We start from the raw sequence: 17,508 nt of genomic DNA, 5'->3' as shown, positions 1-17,508 counted from the left end.
TGAATAAAGATTTAAACTCTATTCTTGTGCATGCTGAGCAATATCAGAACAGGCAATATAAAATATAGCTCTTAGTAATGGTGATACCATCCTGGGATGTTCAACACTGCACTGAACAGCTACATGGCAAACGTCTATGGCCATTAACAGTCGCATAAAAGGAGTGTTCCTGATGTTAAAATACCTAGCCCTAGCTTCTTGTATTCACGCAGTCTCAAATAAATAAGACTTTTGAGACTAGGGGTTTGTGGCCACATAATAGAAAAGATGCTTGAGTTTTTCCCCCCAACAATGCTAGCATTTTGTGTGACTTTGAAGATATGCGAGCAAGGTAACAGTATGTTTTCTAAGAAGTCTAGTAGCCTTTGTCAGGATAGCAGACTTCAACTTAAATTTAGACATAATAAACTATTATTTAAATCATAATGAATAAAAACCACTGCCCTGTATAGAGGCATTTATGCTGAATACAGAAGAACATCGGCATTCTCCTATAAAATGCAACTATACAAAAGATAAGCTATATATTTTAAGTGCCTTACTGGCCTAAAAGGGATTATGTACATTAATCTTCTGTCAACTGTGTTACAGTAAGAAATAAGAAATATATTTCTATCTTTGTGCCCTGGGTGTAGACATTCCAGCTTATACAGAGAATAAATATCTGTAAATAAGACAAATTCTTACTCTCTACATTATTAAAGGTTTTAGATTTCTTTTTATAAAAACTGATGTTCTTTTAAAATTATAAATGCAAAGTTACCTACTTCTTCCTCATAAAGGAATAATATGTGTAATTAGGGAAAATTAAAATTTTAGCTTGACCTTAAGTTTAAAGCTTGATTCCTAGAAGCTAGCCATTTAAATGTAACACAGCCAATACTCATAAACATATAAGCTTAATCTTATATATATTTTTATGAGGAGACATACTTGGGACACACAAATATACACGAAAACTATGAGAAAAGTTTCTACCAGAGATTATCAAAATGAGATTTAGTGCTTTTTTACCAGCTGGATAGTAACTGTTTCTTTATCTGGAAAAGATCTAGTAATCTTATCTAAATCTGCTATAATTATCAGCACAGCATACTACACCCATTTAAGTCAGTATTTTCCAATTATCATCAAAAGTATAAAGTTGATGTCCCACCCTTCCTATCAACAAAATACCTTTTAAAGGTTCAGTTCAGTAAAGAGCAGTTTGCATTCTTTTGGTTCTTAGCAAATAAGCCCTTAGGATTCACTATTAAGGACCAGTAAAAAACAACAACAACAAAAAAATTTCTATATCTTTTTTTGATTACTGATCTTTATAGTTAATTAAGGACTGTCAATTCCTCTCTCACATACACAGTTTTCTTTTGAAGAGTTAAGTATTCCTGCAAACCGTTAAAGACAGATATTACAAGCCTTTCAGAATTCACTGCTAACTTGTAGTTTGATCCTGCTAAGTGAAGATGAGATTGAGAGCAGGAGGAGAAGGGGACGACAGACATTGGATGAGATGGTTGGATGGCATCATCGACTGAATGGACATGGGTTTGGGTGGACTCCAGGAGTTGGTGATGGACAGGGAGGCCTGGTGTGCTGCAGTTCACGGGGTCGCAAAGAGACACGACTGAGCGAATGAACTTAAGATGGGCTTCTATGACTATTTTAATGGGTCACTTACTATGCTTGCATATTAAATATTAGGGAAAAAACTTCAAGTATGGATTATAATAATGTTGTGATTTCTTGCTGATCTTTCTTTTAAAAAATATTCCAAGTACCTAATAACTATCTGCAAACCACATTCTTACGTTACATAATTTGTGATTGAAAAATGAATATACTTACAAATTCACTGTTAAGTGTTTAGGCTAATTAAATTGAAGAATCATTCCCAATTCTCTTTTTAGACTTTCTATTTATAAAATAGATTTTATTCTCTCTTAAAACTTAAAGGTATAATTAAACCTATACAGCATCCTTTTTCTGGAAGGTTCACAGTGCTTCAGATCCTAATAACACCTCCAAGGAGTGTGGGTAGCAGGATTGTCATTCCTTATTCTTAGAGTGTACTGATTCTAAACTTCAGTACATCAAATGCAAACATCTCTTTCAGCTAAAATATAATTACATGAGTATTACTAAATGTCATGGTGGATTTATAAAACATTTTTTAAGCAACTATATTCCAATGTAAAGTAATAAGCAAAAGATTATTTTGAAATAGATTAGCTCCTTAAATTCTATTTATGCATTTCTTGAGAAGAAAGTATTTGGGAGAACTAAGTAATAAAGAAAAATAATAAAGAAGGAAATATTTTCTTGAAAAAAAGCTATTAAGTTTTTCTCAGAGTTTAAGTTTAAATATATAATCAAGGAAGCTCTTTTGGCTATATAACGGCTAGACTATTGCACCTGTCAAAACCCTGAGTTAAACTTTGAAAAAAATTATTTTAAGTATATGTGAAAAATAATGCACAAAACAAATATCACACCTGAAATTTATATTAGTAAAATGTAACACACAAAAATCTTCATAGGGCAAAAGAAATAGAAAGCAAAGAAATATAAATCACAGAGCTCAGAGCAATGAAATCTGTCTCCTATAGAAAAACGATTTCAGGAAATACTTGAAACAGGTTAAACAAATGTTGAAAACACAGAGATACAAATGACTAACGTAAACTACTACTTTCCCTAAAAAGACCTAAATGCATTATGTACTTGTAGCACGTTCTCATTAAAACATGCAATGGTAGTCTTGACAAAAATTAAGAAAAATTATAAGGTTTATAGTATCTACATTTGTGAGTTCCCTTTTAAGAGAAATTATAGCTCAAATATTTCCCAAAGTAGAGTTTGTACATGAGGATCCATGTGGTAATATTACCAAGAGTTATCCTCAGTGTCTTAGAAGCTATTTCCTAGCCTGCCAATTTAAAGCTACTAATTTTATGAAGGAATGTTTGGTTAGAGTGATGTGATTCAAGGCAGAGGTGGGAGCTAACCTCTACTGAGTGAAGTGAAGTGAAGTGAAGTGAAAGTCGCTCAGTTGTGTCTGACTCTTTGCAACCACATGGACTACAGAGTCCACGGCATTCTCCAGGCCAGAATACTGGAGTGGGTAGCCTTTCCCTTCTCCAGGGGACCTTCCCAACCCAGGAATGGAACCCAGGTCTTCCGCATTGCAGGTGGATTCTTTATTAGCTGAGCCACAAGGGAAGCCCAATCTCTACTGAGAGGTCCCAGAATATGGGGAGAGTAGATAGTGTCAGACTTTGCTGTGTCCATACCATAACAAGAAAGGAAGGTATCATAACGTAGGATTCAAGAACAGGAAGACGTGAATGATATAGGGAACCCTGAGTCTTGCAGTGGCAAATGTCATATCTGCAACCAATTTGAGAGAGAAGAACCTTTTAACTTTCTCTGATCAATGATAATCAGTTCTGCTCTAAAGCCCTTCAGAGAGTTGATCTTTTCCCCTGTCTACCAAGAAACTCCTCTCGGCAACTCCAATTTTTCATATTTAAGCTCATGTTTTTATTAGTTGACACTCAGAAGATATGATAGACTGTCACTATTCCCTCCCTTCATTTTTCATTATAAACAAACACTGACTTAATATTTGGTGCTGGGAATACACAGTTCTTATACTTTAAATAACTCACAGTTGAGGAGAAGAAAGAGATAATTAGATAATAACATAGGATAAATGTGGCAGTAGTGATATATACAATACAATAGAAAAAGACACAGGAAGAAGAATTTCTTTGCTGCTAGAAGCCTTTGACAGAGGTACTCACCGAAGTGATTTTCTTAACAAGGGAAGAAAGGCATTTCAAGGAGAACAGCAAATGCTTGAAACAGGAACGAAAGAGCATGATGCCACATTCTGTCTAAGCAATTTATAGAGCTAGACTGTAGAGTGAAAAATGGGAGAGAGGTGAGAAATGAGGCTAGAAAGGGAAGGGGTAGGATTTGCAGGAACTTTACGAGGGGCCATGTTGAATAGTCTGGAAGATTATTACTCTTGGGTAGGTAGGAGTTACCAGAAAGAATCTGAGCCTTCATATACTTGAATTAGTACTTAAACTACTTCCCAGTTCTTTATGTTTCATAAGCCTGTCTTTCCTTAAAAGTATATCTTTGCTTTCAATCCTTTAACATTTCTCTGAATCCTCTGTAAATTCTCTCAGTCCAGAACTAGATACAAACTAGATACCTCTAAAGCGGATAAGTTTTACTGAGTACACGGACATTGCCCCATACAATTATGCTTCTATTTAGGTACTCTAACATCCATTATTAAAATAGTTCTACTCATTCTTCCTGGTATTTACCAGTAGATCCTAGGTTAGTTGTATAGAAACGAAGTTTAGAAGGATAAAAGACATTGCTGAAGACATCCTAAATCTGCAGTCTCTTAAAAGTAACTTTTTCACACAACTCTTGAAGATTTAAGGTTAGTGTCTCTAAGACTTGGGGTCACTCCAGGGTACTACTAACTTTTTTCTTTTTAACTCCCAGGAACTCTCAGTTAAACTAAGAACACAAAAAGCAGTGGGCACCTACAGGTATCAATATATATATATCTCCATGCCAGCATCTAGACTCTTAGTACCAAAGTATGCATTAAAAAGGGCAAGATAATTTAAAAATAAGAGCATGGTAAATTAAGGCACAAATTAAAGAGCATAAGGAAGTGAAAATAGTAGCAATTAGTTCACTAAATCAGATGCCAGATTTTTCTATTTTTAGTTAGACCTGCTTTTTATTTACCACAAGTCTTGATCTCTTCAGATTGAAAAGGATGCTGACACTAAAGCAGGGATGGCATTAGTCATGGTTCCCTTACCTATTCCACCGTGGATACCAATTAATTTGAATGTCACACAGGAGGAAAACAAAAAACAAAAAACTGGCCTCCATATCACAAATGGAAAAACAGATTTAGAAAGATTAAGTAATTTCTACTTTTAGTATCACTTAACTCATACTCAGTTGCTCCAGAGACGAAATTTGGTATTTTCCCTTTTAATTTTGTCAGCCAAGTTGGCCATACTAGATTTCCAAAATATGGACAGCACTGCAAATAATTTCAATCAATATGTATAAGAGCTACCAGAAATGATAAAGAAAATGATTAAATTAAGAAAACTATCATGTCACTGGAAAAGAGATTATCAACTTGTATACTAAATTGAAAATCTGAAAAGCAATGGCAAGGTCTAATTTCTTTTGTAAAATTGGACTTACTTGATATTTTACATTTTCTTTCTTAAATAATTTCAATATTTGCTATAAGGCCCACAGAGTAACAAAAGTCAAAAGTAGAGCAACAGTTCCAGGATGTACTATTGAGTTCATGGAACTGATGTTCTTCACAACACATCAATATAGGGCTTGACTTATTGAAAAACAAGCAATAGTAGAATGTGCAAGAAAGTTTTAAAACTGAGCTTAAGGGCTTCCCTGATGGTCCAGTGGTTAAGACTTCACCTTCCAAAGCAGGGGGTGCAAGTTTGATCCCTGGTCAGGGAATTAAGATCCCAAATGGCTCACAGCCAAAAAATCAAAACATAAAACAGAAGCAATATTGTAACAAATTCAATAAAGACTTTTAAAATGGTCTACACACACACACCTTTTAAAAAAAGAAGTTTTTTTAAAAAATAAAGTAAACTTAAACTATAACTGAGAAGAGGCTACAACAATATTTCCCATGCCACATGCTCATTTTACAATGTGACTTTGATAGTCCTCTCATCGAGTGGTGAGGTCTACCTCTCTGCTACTTAAACCTGGGGGTGGCTTTGTATCTCCTCAGGCTAACAGTATGGCAAAGGGACTTTTAAAGCTAGAACATGAGAAGGGAATGGCTATCCACTCCAATATTCTTGCTTGGAAAATTTCATGGACACAGGAGCCTGGCAGGCTACAGTCCATAGGGTCGCAAAGAGTCAGACATGGCTGAATGACTAACACTTTCACTTTCATAAGCAGACCTAAGAGAGTCCACCTATTCTCTGCTGTTAGACTCAGCCACCATGCTGTGAGAAAGCCCAACGAGTCCAAGTAGAGAGACCATGTAGACAGGCCAAGTACCGGTTCTGGCTGAAAACTAGCCCCTGAAATCGTGCAATAGAAATAAACCATTCCCTCAGTGTCCCATCCTAATGCCTAACTTATAGAATCTGTGAGCATAATAAAATGGTTATTTTATGCCAGTTAGGTTTCCAATGGTTTATAATGCAGCAAAAGAGAACCTGAAAGAGCAAAGTGAGGCAAAGTATTCTTGAGACTGTTTGAAACACAGTTTCATAAGCAAAATAGGGTAAAATTTTGGTTAAGAGGGAAAAAGTGCAATAAAGGGACCAAATGTCTTCTCAGGGTAAACAGAATTGATAGTATTGAATTCACTATTTACTTCACACTTCAGTTCAATTCACACTTCAGTTCAGTTCAGCTCAGTTCAGTTGCTTAGTCGTGTCCGACTCTTTGCGACCCCATGAATCACAGCACGCCAGGCCTCCCTGTCCATCACCAACTCCCGGAGTTCATTCAAACTCATGTCCATTCAGTCGGTGATGCCATCCAGCCATCTCATCTTCTGTCGTCCCTTTCTCCTCCTGCCCCCAATCCCTCCCAGCATCACTACACTTAGGCACAAACAAATATCAACTGTAAAAGTGAACAGTTCTTTCTACATCTCTCTTTTTAAAACACCCACCCCCACAAACTCCTGAGAGATACTGAAACACAACACTAATTTAAATGAAACAGCTTTATGGTCAAGTACATTTGGATATGCTAAGGAAACAATCTAATAAAAATATCATTTTTGGATACCCCAAATTTCCCTAATTTAAAATATTTATCTAAACATGTCATTTTTAAAACAGAAGGAATAAAGGGAAAAATTCTATAAGCCATTTGTTATATTATCTCTTAGGGATAAATATTATTAATATTTTGATCACTTTCCTTCCTGAACTGTTCAATGTATAGATAAAAACACAGGCTTTCAAAATGGGTTTTATATGCTATATGCTATTTTAGATCTTTCTTTCTTTGTACAAAATGACACTGTCTCCTTTCAATATTCTTTCAGAACATTATTAAATAATTTTCAATGGCTACATACATATACAATATATATATTTGTTGTAGTTTATTTGATCATTCTTCCATCTTGAGTGATTGCCATTTTGTAACTTTCACTATTATAAATAACATGTGATGAAAACTTGCATATTAATCTGTTAGTGGGATTACTGAGTAAAATAGAACAAGCATTTCTTGAAGTGGTCAATTTGCTTTTCAGAAGGGTGTGGCAAGTTACGTGCTACCAGGAGTATTAAGAGTATCTCGACTTGATGAGACATCAGTACCATCATGTTTCTTAAAATCGAGGTTACAGGGCATCCCTGGTGTCTCAGTGGTAAATAATCCGCCTGCCAATGCAGGAGACAAAGGTTTGATAACTGATCTGGGAAGATCCCGCATGCCACGGAGCCACTAAGCTGGTGAGCCACAACTCACGGGCTTATAGCCCGTGCTCTAGAGTCTGAGTGAGTGAGTGAGTGAAGTTGCTCAGTCGTGTCCGACTCTTTGCGACCCTGTGGACTGTAGCCTACCAGGCTCTTCTGTCCATGGGATTCTCCAGGAAGAATACTGGAGTGGGTTGCCATTTCCTTCTCCAGGGGATCCTTCAGACCCAGGGATCAAACCTGGGTCTCCCGCATTGGAGGCGGACGCTTTAACCTCTGAGCCACTAAACACACTAGAGTCTAGGAGCTGCACCTATTGAAGACCTCTTACCCTAGAGCCAGTGCTCCACAACAAAAGAAGCCACCCCAATTTAAGCCCATGCACTGCAATGAAGAGGAGGCCCCTTCTCCCGCAGCTAAAGAAAAACCCTCACAGCAAGGAAGACCCAACACAGTCAAAAATAAATAAATAAATATGTAAATAAGATTAAAAAATCCAAGTTACAGATTTTACAGGTATAGTAAGATATCACAGACATAGAATAAGCAATATTTCAGTAATTAACTCCTGATGTTGAATTCATACTAAGATAATTTAGCTAAAAGTTTGTTCTACTTGGGATATATTAAGTGTATGCAAAATTACTGGTGCCTTAAAAAGAAGAGATGAACAATAAAATATTTGTTGAAAGTTTAAATTAATAAATGAATAAACTGAATGAAAAACTAAACAGCTTAAAAGTGAGGATACTCAAATTTTAAGCCTAGTTTGCTCCTGTTTGCAAACCTAGGTAATTTTAAACCCCCTTTCCTAACTCATTTTTCTTTACAGTGGATACAACAATAATATCTATTCCTACTTTACAAGGATTTCAGAAAATAAGAAAGAAATAAAACATAATGCTTTAAAAACATAATCTTTAAAGTCAAACTGTCTAGGTTCTATTCTTGGCTCTGTCACTTATTAGCTGTGTAACCATGGGCAACTGAATTTGTTTGTGTATCAGTTTTCTCAACTATCAAACAGAGATTATATTTAACACATATAATTGTTGTGGAGATTATACAAGAAAATCCATGTGAAAGCACTTTGAATCCTGCTTGACACACAGTAAGCGCTCAGTAAACATTAGATGACAATTATTAATATATGTAAAATTTATACATAGGTAAAATAATATCTTTTAAAAATCTACTTGGCAAACAGATCATTTAAATCTCAAGTATTCTAAATTTAAAATCAACATACTTCAAAATATAGAGCTATAAATTTTCCATAATTTTTAGAACCTGAAACAACTATGAAACAAAGTTTATCAAAAATATAATAACAATAAAATAACTTTCTTTTTGAAGAGAATATTCTTTCCCTGGCTCTTCATTTAACTAGATCCTTCTCACCCATCAAGTCTTACTTCAAATGTGTCCTCTTCAAGTCATGCCTGCTGCTGCTAAGTCACTTCAGTCGTGTCCGACTCTGTGCGACCCCATAGACGGCAGCCCACCAGGCTCCCCCGTCCCTGGGATTCTCCAGGCAAGAACACTGGAGTGGGTTGCCATTTCCTTCTCCAATGCATGAAAGTGAAAAGTGAAAGTGAAGTTGCTCAGTCATGTCCGACTCTATGTGACCCCATGGACTGCAGCCCACCAGGCTCCTCCGTCCATGGGATTTTCCAGGCAAGAGTACTAGAGTGGGGTGCTTATCCTCTAGTATGTCTACTAAATCAGTCATTTTCACACTCTGTAGTTAATTATTTATTCATCATTCTCTGTCTCTTCTCACCAAAATGCAAATTCCATGAGGGAAGAATCTTTGTCTTTTGGCCACACCTTGTGGCATGTAGGGTCTTAAGTTCCCAGACCAGGGATTGAACTTGCAACTCCTGCAGCAGAAGCATGGAATCTTAATTACTGGACTACCAGGGAAGACCCGAAGCTTAGTCTTTTCTATTGCTACACTCGGCTCCAATTCAATAAATATCTTACTGAACAAATTGATATGGCACTGAAAGAACTGGTATAAAAGCTACAAAATTTCTTCCTTAGAAAGAATGGCCATCTAAATTAGCATTTCTCAAACATTTTTATCATGAGCCACAATTAAAAATACATCTGGTACCAAGATCCAGTAAGCACACATACCCACATAACTAAAATAAGTCTCAAACAAAAACACTATGATGTGTGATAGATTCTGGTATTTTCCCATTTTATTTAAATATTCTATTCTTTTTCATTGAAAATAAAACTGTGGCCCACTACACTGATTTTATATCACATTACTGTGTAAAGACTCAAAGTCTATATATTGTACAGCATAGAAATATAGCCAGTATTTCACAATAACTTTAAATGCAGCATAATCTATAAAATATTGAATTACTATGTTGTACATCTGAAGCTAATATTGTAAATAACTATACTTCACTTAAAGAAAAAAAGTAACAATAAAGAAAGTAAAAGAGAAGAAAAATATGAAAAACGGTGGTCAAGCTCAGAGGTTAAGCTAGTATCTCAAAGGAGTTAACAAAGGCAACACAATCAAGCAAAGATTGTCTTTTCAACAAATGGTGCTAGATGAACTGGATATGCACATGCAAAAAATAAACCTAGACACAGACCTTACACCTTTCACAAGAATTAACTCAAAATGGATCACAGACCTGAATGTAAAACATAATTCCATAAAACTCCTAGAAGATAACATAAAACCTAAATGACCTTGAGTATGCTGATGCCTTTTTAGATATAACACCAAAGGTATGATTCATGATACAGATAATGCATAAACTGGATTTCATTAAAATTTATAATTTCTACTCTGTGAAAGACAATGTAGAAAGAAAGAGAAGACAAGCCACAGGCATGGATAAAATATTTGCAAAGATATATCTGATAAAAGACTGTTATCCAAAAGAAACAAAGAACTCTTAAAACTCAACAGTAAGAAAACAAATAACTTGACTAAAAAATGAATCAATGACCTTAACAGACGTCTCTCCAAAGATTTCCAGATGGCATAATAAGCATATGAAAAGGTGCTCCATATTATATATTCTCAGCAAAATGCAAATCAAAGCAATGAGGTACCACTACACACCTATTAGAATGGCCAAAATCTGGAACACTGACAGTTCCCAAAGTAAAACACAAGGATTCTCATTTATTGCTCATGGGAAAGAAAAATGGTATAGCTACTTTAGAAGACAATTTGGAGTCTCTTTTTTGTTACTTATAAAAGTAAACACACTCTTGCCATAAGATCCAGCAAATGTGCTCCTTGAAATGTACCCAAAGGAGCTGAGAACTTGAGGTCATATAAAAAGATGCTTTGTAGATGATTGCTGCTACTGCTAAGTCGCTTCAGTCGTATCCGACTCTGTGCGACCCCATAGATGGCAGCCCACCAGGCTCCCCCATCCCTGGGATTCTCCAGGCAAGAACACTGGAGTGGGTTGCCATTTCCTTCTCCTGGGGTCTATAAAAGTGAGGGATATTTTCAGGCCAAAGATGGAATATTTAAAGACAGTACTTTTTTATTTTTAATATCAAATAACCCCCTTTATGAATAAAACAAAATACAAAGCTTTTACCCACTGGAGCAGTTTTGTTTTTTGGGAGAGATTTCAAACTCAAGCATCAAATAAAACACTCAAAACCAAGACACTGGGTATATAGACAGAGATGGTATAATTAAAATGCAATCGAAGTGGTTTTTTTTTAATTGTGTCTAGTACACCACAGGCCTCAAATGCTTGCTGATGAATTTTGGGAAGGCTTTGGGTGAAAGGAAGAGAGAAAGACAGTATAAAAAATTGCAAAAACAGTGATTCCCTTTGAAAAGTATACTGGCCGACAAGCATTTGGTTTTGTGAAAGAGGCACTCTTTTTATAGAAAAAAGAAGCTATTATGTGGTGTATAAAAGTCCCTAAATAATCACCAGAATGTTATCCATGATTGTACTAAAGCTCAAGAAGTAAGGAATTTTGATGGTGCAAGATAGTGTTTGTGACGTCTAGTGTTCCGAGAATAATTTCAACTTCTGATAATGACCCCTTAACACCAAGTTACGAACCATCACACTGTTTTGTCCTGCTTAGGTGTATTTCCAATGTCCGGGACAGGGCTTAAAAAATGTTTAACAGGAAGGGGGAGGCAGTTGCTAAGTGGTTGGAGATAGAAAGAGGAGAAAGAAAATCACCTGAGTTTAAAAGGCATTGTAGATGATTAAAGGAGCTTTATTCCTGATTACAACCAAGATGCCTAGCAAGTAAGTGAATGGAAAAATAAACTGTGGTACATCCAGACAGTGGAATATTATTCAGCATTAAAAAGAAATGAGCTATCAAACCATGAAAACACATGGAGGAACCTTAAATGCATATTACTAAGTGAAAAGAAGCCATATCAGAAAAGGTAATATACTATGGTTCCAACTACCAACATTCTGTAAAACACAAAATTATGAAGACAAAGAAATTATCAGGTTACCAGAGGTTGAGGATGGGGAGAGAGATGAATAGGTGAAATGCAAAGGATTCCTAGGGCAGTGAAAATTCTCTATATGATATTATAAAGATTATTATGCATTTGTCTAAACTCATAGACTGTATAACAATAAGAGTGAACCGAATGTAAGCTATAGACTTTGGGTAATAATGATATGTCAATGTAGATTTATCAGTTTTAACAAATGTACCACCCTGGCAGGGAGTGTTATTAAGAAGGACGGTTACTCAATGGGTACAGAGGGTATAGGGGAAAACTCTATACTTCCTCTCAATTCTGCTGTCACCTTAAAACTGCTCTAAAATAAATCTTAATTTTAAAAAAAAGAGGAAAATGCAGTTTTATGTATATGTAAAATTGGGGGTAGGGAAGGGTTATCATAATTTTCAGATTCATGAAGAGGTTCATGTCTCCCTAAATCTAAGGCTTTTTTTTTTTTTACTATATATTCATTATTATCTGTGAGGCACTAGAGAAAAATATGTACAAAAATATGGCTTAACACAGGGATGGTAGTCTATGATAGGAAAGAGGATTGACTCGAGAGTTTGATTAAGTCTCAGGATCAAATCATGAATTCATCATACACTGACTACAACCTTACACAAATTATCTTACCAATCAGCCTCAGTTTTCTTACCTAAAAGGAGTTTGAATATCTACTTAAGAGGTTAAGTAAAATAGAAATTATGTAAAACATCCACGATAGTGCCTAAAACATCCACTTAGCCTATATACTAAGTATTTTAATAAATGGTAAGCATCATTATTTGAAGAAGGCAATGGCAACCCACTCCAGTACTCTTGCCTGGAAAATCCCATGGGTGGAGGAGCCTGGTAGGCTACAGTCCATGGAGTCACAAAGAGTCAGACATGACTGAGCGACTTCACTTTCACTTTTCACTTTCCTGCATTGGAGAAGGAAATGGCAACCCACTCCAGTGTTCTCGCCTGGAGAATCCCAGGGACAGGGGAGCCTGGTGGGCTGCCGTCTATGGGGTCGCACAGAGTCGCACAGAAGCGACTTAGCAGCAGCAGCAGCAACAAGCATCATTATTGTACTCTAATATTTTCAAAAAAATTAACCTCCATGGACAAAACACCATCTTAAACAAAGTACACCTAAACTATAAAATTAAGTTGATATAATACAGATTATTCACATATATGTGGAAATTATAATCCAGGATCTTACTTTTTCTCATAGCTAATACTGCTGTGAAGGAATAATTACAAACTGCTCCTGTAAGTATGAATTTATCAGTTCAATAAAAGTAACAAGTACCATAATATACATAGTCTGTTGAAAAATAATTTATTAGGAATATAAATAAGTTACTCTTATTTACACCCCCATGATTACAATGAACAATGTATCATTTTTAACCAATGTTTCTCACATCACTTAGCTGCCTGTTGCAGAGTGGTGTGGCTGCGCTGGTATGCTGCTTATTCCCTGCCTTTAAAGCTGCATCTCTTCTTGCTTGCTCAAGCAGAACTCTTGCTCTTTCTTTGAGTTCTTCTTGCCTGGATAACATTCGATGCTTAAAAACAAAGATACAGAATTAGAAGCCAAAATAAATAAAACCCCTCAAACCCATGTAATCCATTTTTGTAAACTAATCAATAATTATACAATCCATCAAAATAATACAGGTCAGGAATAAGACTATATCAATAGCTTTGTGAGATTACCTATAGAAAATACTAATGCTGATTAGAAACTGTATCTTTGCTGGCTAAAACTGGGTTAATTAAAATTACATTTTTATTAGAACATAGTCTCACAAGGTATAAAGTCCATACACATATTATATGCACTGTTAATCACAGTATGCCTTTCATGGATCACAGCCTGGTTGTGGCGAAGGGTCTTGCCTAACTCAGTGAGGCTATGAGCCATGCCATGCAGGGCCACCCAAGATGAATGGGTCATAGTGAAGAGTTCTGACAAAACAAGATCCAATGGAGAAGGAAATTGCAACTCATTCCAATATTCTTGCCTGAAGAACCCTATGGATACTATGAAAAGGCAAAAAGATATGATGCTGGAAGATGAGCCCCCAGGTGGGAAGGTGTCCAATATAATAAAAGCAGAAGGAAATTACTAATAGCTCCAGGAAGAATGAAGCAGCTGGGCCAAAGAGGGAAAAAAACTCAGCTGTGGATGTGTGGTAAAAGTAAAGTCTGATGCTGTAAAGCACAATTACTGCATAAGAATCTGGAATGGCAGGTCCATAAACAGGAGATGGTCAAACAAGAAATGGCAAGAGTAAACATGGACATCTTAAGAATCAGTGAAAAAAATGGATGGAAATGGAAAAATTAAATTCAGATGACCATTATATTTACTACTGTGGGCAAGAACACTTTAGAAAAAGTGGGATAGGCCTCACAGTCAACAAAAGAGTCTGAAATGAAGGACTTGGTTGCAACCTCAGAATGAGAGAATGATCTTGGTTCATTTCCAAGGCACATCATTCAACATCATACTAATCCAAGTCTATACCCAATCCACTGATGCTGAAGAAACTGAAGTTGAATAGTTCTATGTAGACCTATAAGACCTTCTAGAACTAACACACAGAAAAAAGAGGTCCTTTTCATCATAAAGGACTGGAATGCAAAAGTAGGAAATCAGGAAACATCTGGAATAACAGGAGAGTTTGGCCTTGCAGTAGAAAATGAAGCAGGGCAAAGGCTAACAGAATTTTGTCAAGAGAACACGGTGGTCGTAGCAAACATCATTTTCCAACAACCCAAGAGACGACTCCATACATGGACATCACCAGAGGGTCAACAATGAAATCAGACTGATCATGTTCTTTGCAGCTGAAGATGGAGAAGCTCTACATAGTCAGTAAAAACAAGACCTGGAGATGACTGTGGCCCAGATTGTGAGCTCTTTATTGCAAAATTCAGGCTTAAATGGAAGAAAGTAGGTAAACTAACTAGGCCATTCAGGTATGACCTAAATCAAATCTCTTATGATTATCCAGTAGAGGTGACGAATAGATTCAAGGGATTTGGTAGACAAGGTGCCTAAAGAACTATGGATGGAGGTTCGTAACATTGCACAGGAGGCAGTGACCACAACCATTCCAAAAAAAAGAAATGCATGAAGGCAAAGTGGTTGTCTGGGGAGGCTTTAAAAACAGCTAGGAAATAAGTGAAGTGAAAGGCAAGGGAGAAAGGGAAAGATATACCCATCTAAAGGCAGTGTTCCAGAGAACAGTAAGGAGAGATAAGAAGGTGTTCTTCAATGAACAATGCAAAGAAATAGAGGAAAACAACAGAATGTGAAAGACTAGCGATCTCCTTAAGAAAACCAGAGATACCAAGGGAACATTTCATGCAAGGATGGGCATGGTAAAAGACAGAAATGGTAAAGATCTAACAGAAACAGAAGAGATTAAGAAGTGGCAGGAATACACATAAGAACAATACAAAAAAGGTCTTAGAGACCTGGATAACCACAATGGTGTGGTCACTCTCCTAGAGCCGAACATCCTGGAGTGTGAAGTCAAGTAGGCCTTAGGAAGCATTCCTATGAACAAAGCTAGTAGAGGTGACAGAATTCTAACTGAGTAATATTAAATCCTAAAAGATGATGTTGTTGAAGTGCTGCAGTCAATAAGCCAGCAAATTTGGAAAACTCAGCAATGGCCATAGAACTAGAAAAGGTCAGTTTTCATTCTAATCCCAAGGAAAGGCAATGCCAAAGAACATTCAAATTACTCTACAATAGCACTCATTTCACATGCCAGAAAGGTTATAGTCAAAATCCGTAAGACAAGCTTCAGCAGTACGTGAAAGTAAAACTTCCAGAGGTACTGGTTTTCAGAGAGGCAGATGAACCAGAGATCGAACTGCTAACAACTGTTGCTGCTGCTGCTAAGTCGCTTCAGTCGTGTCCAACTCTATGTGACCCCATAGACGGCAGCCCACCAGGCTCCCCCGTCCCTGGGATTCTCCAGGCAAGAACACTGGAGTGGGTTGCCATTTCCTTCTCCAATGCATGAAAGTTAAGTCGCTCAGTTGTGTCCGACTCTATGTGACCCCATGGACTGCAGCCCACCAGGCTCCTCCGTCCGTGGGATTTTCCAGGCAAGAGTACTGGAGTGGGGTGCCATTGCCTTCTACGTTGGATCATGGAGAAAGCAAGGGAGTTACAAAAAAACATCTAATTCTGCTTCACTGACTATGTTAAAGCCTTTGACTGTGTGGATCACAACAAACTGGAAAATTCCTAAGAGGTAGGAGTACCAGACCACCTTCCTGAGAAATCTGTATGCGGGTCAAGAAGTAACAGTTAGAACTGGATATGGAAAAATGGTTTCAAGTTGGGAAAGGAGTATGACAAGTCTGTATATTGCCACCCTACTTATTTAACTTCTATGCAGAGTACATCATGTGAAATGCTGAGCTGGATTAATCACAAGCTAGAATCAAGGTTGCTGGGAGAAACAGCAAAGTGTAGATATGCAGATGATATGACTCTAACTGTAGAAAGTGAAGAGGAACTAAAGAGTCTCTTGATGGGAGTGAAAGAGGAGAGTGAAATAGCTGGCTTAAAACTCAACATTCAAAAATCTAAGATCATGACATCCGGTCCCATCACTTCATGGCAAATAGAAGGGGAAAAAGTGGAAGCAGTGACAGATTTTATTTTCTTGGGCTCCAAAATCACTGCAGATGGTGACTGCAGCCATGAAATTAAAAGACACTTGCTCCTTGAAAGGAATGCTATGACCAACCTAGACAGCATATTAAAAACCAGAGACATCACTTTGCTGACAAAAGTCCATATAGTCAAAGCTATGGTTTTTCTAGTAGCCATGTATGGAAATGAGAGTTGGACCATAAAGAAGGCTGAGTGTTGAAGAACTGATGCTTTTCAATTCTGGTGCTGGAAAAGACTCTTTGAGAGTCCTGTGGACTGCAAGAAGATCAAATCAGTCAATCCTAAAGGAAATCAACCCTAAATATTCTTTGGAAGAACTGTTGCTAAAGCTGAAGCTCCAAAACTTTGGCCACCTGATGTGAAAAGCTGACTCACTGGAGAAGACCCTGATGCTGGGAAAGACAGAAAGCAAAAGGTGAAGGGCGTGGCAGAGGATGCTGCTGCTGCTGCTAAGTCGCTTCAGTCGTGTCCGACTCTGTGCAACCCCATAGACGGCAGCCCACCAGGCTCCCCCATCCCTGGGATTCTCCAGGCAAGAACACTGGAGTGGGTTGCCATTGCCTTCTCCAATGCATGAAAGTGAAAAGTGAAAGTGAAGTCACTCAGTCATGTCACTCTTTGTGATCCCATGGACTGTAGCCTACCAGGCTCCTCTGTCCATTGGATTTTCCAGGCAAGAGTACTGGAGTGGGTTGCCATTGCTTTCTCCCGCAGAGGGTGAGATGGTTAGATAGCATCATTGATTCAATGGACACAGATTTGAGCAAATTCCGGGAGACTGTGGAGGACAGTGGAGCCTGGTATGCTGCAATCCATGGGGTCAC

At 37.2% G+C, this 17,508-nt stretch overlaps 1 protein-coding gene across 9 annotated transcripts in view; it reads right to left on the bottom strand.

Moving 5' to 3' along the window:
* The window catches only part of EHBP1 (EH domain binding protein 1), a 344,879-nt gene that overhangs the window by 76,800 nt on the left and 250,571 nt on the right, over positions 1-17,508 (bottom strand). For all 9 annotated transcript variants that reach the window (XM_040224015.1, XM_040224017.1, XM_040224019.1 and 6 more), the window contains one exon: positions 13,401-13,544. In XM_040224015.1, the coding sequence (XP_040079949.1) occupies positions 13,401-13,544 (144 nt within the window). The remainder of the gene's footprint in view (positions 1-13,400; positions 13,545-17,508) is intronic.

This window comes from Oryx dammah, unplaced genomic scaffold (genome assembly GCF_014754425.2).
Source record: "Oryx dammah isolate SB20612 unplaced genomic scaffold, SCBI_Odam_1.1 HiC_scaffold_25, whole genome shotgun sequence".
NCBI classification, from domain to species: domain Eukaryota; kingdom Metazoa; phylum Chordata; class Mammalia; order Artiodactyla; family Bovidae; genus Oryx; species Oryx dammah.
This window is presented reverse-complemented; position numbering and strand designations above follow the sequence as displayed.